Below are 5,771 nucleotides of genomic sequence, written 5' to 3' on the forward strand. Positions count from 1 at the left end.
TTATTCTCCATTATGAATTTCTGCTTGTAATTCTGATGCATTTACCAATTTTATTTTATCATAATCTCTATAACTCATGTGCATTATTCATGTGTATGTATGTGTTTACATATTTAGCATTGCTATGATTCACAGAATCACTCATAATTCCTGTGCTCTAACAGACCCAACTCCCTTCCATTAGAGACACTGTTTTCCTCAGTAAGAGGTAACTGCTGCTGGCTTCCCCAGGTTGAGAAAGGACTAGGAGGGGAAAAAGACTTCCTCTCAAGGACATGAATCATATCCAATGCAAAAGCCGCCTGGCTCTGAGTTTTGATGTTGTCACTATTCCTCCACTTCTTGACACGTTTGTTGCTGGGAACGTGTAGAAGGCAAGGAAACAGAGGGAAGGGAGCAGCCCTGGAGGCGGTTCCGGAGGCACAGGCAGAGAGTGGCTCGTGGCTGGACTTGTAGGTGCTGCTGAGAAATGAACAGGGATCAAGGCGGCAGTCTCTGGAGCAGGATTCCACCCTCCAGTCCTCCTGGGCCGTGTCCACGCCCCACACAGAGAGCTCCGAGGACAGGCTAGGGGACTACACCCCACGACAGCGGGGGGACAGGACACGACTGCAGGGAGTGAGAAGGCCTGACAGCGAAGGGCCTGGAAAGGGCCCCAGGGTCCCCAGAGGGGCCTGGAGAGGGAGCGGGTCTGATTAGGGGAGGCTGGAGAGGGGTCTGTCCTGAATGATGCTGAGATTGTGTCCAGAACCAAACACACAGCCACAGGCTCAGCCTTCAAGTCGGTGTCCAGCCATCAGTCCTGGAACTAACAGGCTGTCCTTATACCAAGAATGACACACAGTCTCAGGATTCCATCTCTTAAGCATTTATTAGATCTGCTGCCTTCTGAGGACACAGAACTCTCTAGGTCAGTGTCCCTGCCCCTGGGGACTCACAGCCCCGTTTCCTGAGCAGAGAGAGAGGCAGCTCAGTACTTGTCAGGCAGGCCAGCAGGTCTGAAGTGGTTGGGGTCTTTGCCGCTCCGGCCCCATTCGTTGGCAAACTGGTCAGCCTTCGAATCCTTCCGTACCTGGTCCCTGGTCATACCCTTGAGCAGAGGGTCTGTGATTCCCTGAATAGTCTCTCTGGCATTACTGGAAAGGAAGGCAGGGAGGGGATTAATCCAGGACTATGAGCCACAGCCCCACACTCCCCATCTCTCCTCTTTCCAAGAGATCAATGCCTCTGAGAGGAGCCAAGGAAAGAGGGGCTACAACCCTGAGTCTCCCTGGGCTCAGCCCACCTCAGCCCTGTGCTGGGTGAACAGCACCCATAGGGGCAGGGTGGAGAGTCGCCTGTCCCACCAAGTTGCTCTGCTCTTCAGCCACTCAGACCTCACACTGGGCACAGAGCAAGAGGGTGGGTAAGAGGAGGAGGGCCCACAGCCTACAGGAAAGTTCTCCAGGGCTTGGCCCCTCCAGGTTGTCCTAGGCAGCCAAGCTCTGCTCACCCATCCCTGCATCCCCAGGGGCCCTGGTACCTGATCACTTTAGCAGCCCAGGCGCCCCCTGGTCCCCTCTGGGCAGCGTCATAATTTCCGCGGGCGTGGAAGTATTTGTCTGCACCCTTGTAGTTGGCTTCTTTCATGTCTCTGTAGGCTCTCCACATGTCTTTAGTCCCTGGGAGGAAAAGAAAATGATGAGATGAATGTGATCATGTTTTGGTGAAAGAGAGAAATAAATCATTTCCTCCCACTGATTCTAGGTTTCAGCCTTCGACTAAGCCCTTGGAGATTATTATATTGGCTTGAAATGAATACTTCTTTACTTCTCACTTACTTCCCTGATCTGAAGTTGTGAGTATCACACTTGGTGCAAGGTTTATTCTGTTTGATTTCATTCTAAGTCTGTTGGAACTTTGTTTCTGGAGGTGTGTGATGTGTGTGAAGAAGAGGTCAATGCCCTTTCTTTAAGGGATGTTTGCTTATGCAATGAACCTCCACCTGGAAAGAAGCAGGAAAGGCTCTGACCAGAGCTTGAGAAGGACGATACTGAGAAAGGCTGTGGATATAGGATACTCCCAGCCTGGTCAAGGGGAGAAATCCAGCCCTGGAGACTAACTCAGGCCTGAGTACATCTGAATACTCAGGGCATGTTTGCACATGGGCAACTGTCAGGATTAAATCAGCAGGTGATAAAGCTGAGCTCCCTAAGAGGGCTTTGAAGAAACAGGGTAATCAGATGCAGAAAAAGGGCAACTGAACCACCAGCTCTAAAGTTCAGTGTCCTCTCCAGTAAAATGGAGGAGTGATGCCTCCCTCAGGGTGGTTATGCAGAAGAACTGAGGAAATACAGGTTGAGTTTATGGAACATTGTAGGTGCTCGCTATGCTCTCACCCCTCTGGTCCGCAGAATATCAGGGCAAAAATAAATCAATAAAGGAACTAAAGATCAGGGAGGATGGGCAGAAAGTCCAACCTAGATAGAATAAAATGGCGAAGGTTTAAAAGATTAGCTTATTAGGGAAAAGAGGAAAATATAATATGGATTATAATCATAGTTTATGTAATATCTCTGTGAGATAACTTATCTTTATTTTAGGTATTAGCTATTTCAGGTGTTCATAAAAATAGTTTTGTTGAAAGAAAGTGAAGTCACTCATTCGTGTCCGATTCTTTGCGACCCCATAGACTGTAGCCCACCAGGCTCCTCCATTCATGGGATTTTCCAGGTATAAGCACTGGAGTGGGTTGCCATTTCCTTCTCCAGGGGATCTTCCCAACCCAGGGATCGAACCTGGGTCTCCCGGATTGTAGGCAGACGCTTTACTGTCTGAGCCACCAGGGAAGTTTGTAGTTTTGTTGAGGGCTATGATATTCTTACTATAGCTATTCACCCTGAGTTGCAGATTTAAATAGTTCCCTGGAGTCTAGAGTTGCTTAATAAGTGCTTCCAAATGCACAACATATTTGTCCCTTGGGTGCAAAACCAGGTAGTGTTCTTAGTATTTCCTGTGCACAAAATCAAGGGGGTGCTCAATAATGGACAGATTTACAGAGAGCCCCAGGGACCGTGGTTCAGGGAAGGGACCATGTGTGGATCCAGGCACCTGCATTCCACAAAGCCCCCCAGACCATGGGTGATTCTCATGCAAGTCATCCTTGAACAACACTGACCTAAGAGATGGAAGATACTTTTATCTGGGTCTGTGTGAATTTAGATGGAATTAAGAACAAACTCTAAACAATTATTCAGTAATTATCACAGAAAAATAATAACAAATAGTTTTGGGAAATAAATTATGGCCAGTTTGCTCTGGCTAGTGAGGTCTATGTCTCTTGCTGTAGGATTCTCACCAGGTCTCCGCCTCAGCAGAACTGTCATTGTGGAAACTCATGCTGCCATTTACTCTGGGGAGGAGAACTCTATAGGGTTTCCTTCCAAAGGCAGCAACCCCCACTCTCTGCCATCTGCTCAGATAAAGAGCAGGACGCATGTTCACAGACCCCTCACCCTCCACGTGTACTCTTATCTGGGAGGCAGTAGAAGGGCCGAAGTTAACAGCAAGGTCTCAGGATACTGGGTTCAATCCTGCTCTGCTGGAGGACGTAGGAACCTATCTTAGTATCTTGGGGCAGCAGGTCCTCTGATAAAGGGTAATGGTCCCTACATTGCAGGACTCAATGATTAAACCCTGAGGGAGAAAACGAGTCGATTCCTGCACATATAGCTCTTAAACAGTCCTGAGCAGCTACTGAAAAATCAGGTATTTTAGTTATAAGTATCAGTGGTTGCATCTACTTCTTTGCTACAGACTTGGAAATGAGCCGTCTCTAGTTGCCCACGAGGGGGCAGCAGAGCCTTACTGGCATTTTGGGAACATGTACCCCGCCCTCTAGATATCATCCTCACTCCAGCTGAAGGTACAGACTCAAACTTTATATGACCTCGGGCTTGGGGATGCCCAGAAAGAGTGCAAAGCTGGCCAGAAAAGCTTCGGGAAGTGCTACCATGAAAACTAAACTCCTTTTCTGCCCACCTGTGGCCTTTGCCCTGTGGGGATGTGTCCTCTGCTCAGGTGAATCCTGAGGAAGAAGACACAGCCTCCCCTGGCCCATCCTTTGGTCCTTACCTTGACCAGCTTCCCTGAGGAATGTCCCCCATCCCTGGCTGCTGACGCCCAGGATCAGGAAGCAGAAAATGATGCCCGTGGAAAGGTTCATCCTGCAACAGAGAGATGAGTGGACTCAACCAAGAATGACAGGGCTTGGGGCTGAGTTGTAATGTGGATACACTCTTACATTCCAAACATAAACCCCTCTGAATTTTATTTCGATAGATAGATAGAGGATAGGTTGTAACACGGAGGATCCAGCTCTCATTTCCACTGAATCCTGGGAATCCTAGTTATTTCCTGCATGAAGGATTGCAACGTGATTTTAGCATAAACCACTTTCCAGTCCAGTCATCCTCTATCAGCCAGAAACCCAGCTGCACTGCAAGTTTCCCAAAGGCAAGAGGAGTCTGTTTGTGCCGCCTCTCTGTGATACGAGACGAGGTGAACGAGGCACAGGTGTCTGTGGCCCGCGTGCCCACCCCATCACTGCCTGTACAGGAGACGCAGACAAGGAGAGCCCTACTCCCTGAAGTGCTCACATCTGGTGGATTCTAATGGTCAGAACAGTGGATTCAGGAAGGAAGCAGAGAGCTGAGCCGCAGCACAAGAATGCTGCTGAAGAGAAAGTCTCCAAAGAGGAAAAGTGTTGGGGAGTTCTAGCTCCTCACCTTTGGCTGTGACCTGCTGCTGAGGCTCCTGGTGAAGCTGAGCTGCCTGTGCTGCCTGCCTGGGAGATGGGGCCGGTGCTTTATATACTGACACTTGGGCAGTGGAGCAAATGAGAAATGGGGTGGAAGCAAAAAAAAAAAGAGAGAGAGAGAGAAGGAAAGAAAGTTTGGGAAATCCCTCCTGACCAGAACCCAGCATTCAAAACAGCAGTGTTATTCTTCACTCACATCTAATTTTCCTAGATTGTGCAATCTGGCAACTTTCAGAATGTAGCATGTTGGACCTTTTCTTTCCATTTCAAGTCTCACTCCAGTGGCAAACGTGTTTTAATCCCCCACAGTAGTGTATTGACATTTGCTGTGAAGGGTGTGTGTGCTTAGGTAGTCAGTTGTATCCCACTCTTTGGGACCCCATGGACTGTAACCCACCAGGCTCCTCTCTCCATGGGACTCTCCAGGCAAGAATATTGGAATGGGAAGCCATTGCCTTCTCCAGAGGAGCTTCCTGTCCCAGGGATCGAACCAACCTGGGTATGTTGTACTGCAAGTGGATTCTTTACCATCTGAGTCACCTGGAAATTTCAAAGATTAACATTAAATAAAGAGAGTTGAGTAAAGAATGTGAGCATACAGGGCAAATGAAACAGCAGAACGGGTCCCTTATAAGGGACAGCTCAGGATGAAGCTGGGACCTCAGGCTACAGCAGCAGGAAAGGAAGGAGATAGAAACTCAGGAAAATCCAACTTCTAGTGCCCACACGGGGTGGATTCAGCCCTGGAAAAGGCAGTCTTCCAGCTTCAAGTGTATTCATGATCAGATGCTGTTGATGGTCATAACAGTAGGTCATATTGAGAGGTTATTATAATCCCGGGAAGGATGAACTATAGTGTAGAAATCTGCTGTGATACTGCATAGAAATGACACCATAAAAATGAACAGGAAAAGTCCATATGTCTGTTAAATTATCAGGATAGAATATTCAGGAAGGATACAGAGAAAGCTGA

At 48.2% G+C, this 5,771-nt stretch overlaps 1 protein-coding gene across 1 annotated transcript; it reads right to left on the reverse strand.

Moving 5' to 3' along the window:
• Positions 1-970: 970 nt before the first annotated feature.
• LOC138084288 (serum amyloid A-3 protein) lies at positions 971-4,873 on the reverse strand. Its single transcript, XM_068978480.1, has 4 exons — positions 4,767-4,873; positions 4,114-4,205; positions 1,523-1,661; positions 971-1,136 (listed from the first exon to the last, which is right to left on the reverse strand). Exons 2-4 carry the CDS (start codon positions 4,202-4,204, stop codon positions 971-973), a joined length of 396 nt encoding a protein of 131 aa, XP_068834581.1. The 5' UTR covers position 4,205; positions 4,767-4,873.
• Between the last annotated feature and the right edge of the window lie 898 nt (positions 4,874-5,771).

Source organism: Capricornis sumatraensis, chromosome 8, assembly GCF_032405125.1.
Source record: "Capricornis sumatraensis isolate serow.1 chromosome 8, serow.2, whole genome shotgun sequence".
NCBI lineage: Eukaryota > Metazoa > Chordata > Mammalia > Artiodactyla > Bovidae > Capricornis > Capricornis sumatraensis.

Coding starts and splice junctions, on each gene's coding strand:
- LOC138084288 (XM_068978480.1), bottom strand. CDS start 4,204: ATGAACCTTTCCACGGGCATCATTTTCTGCTTCCTGATCCTGGGCGTC. Junction 1,662..4,113: donor CCTCAGGGAAGCTGGTCAAG/GTAAGGACCAAA, acceptor TTTTCCTCCCAG/GGACTAAAGACATGTGGAGA. Junction 1,137..1,522: donor TGGGCTGCTAAAGTGATCAG/GTACCAGGGCCC, acceptor CTTCCTTTCCAG/TAATGCCAGAGAGACTATTC.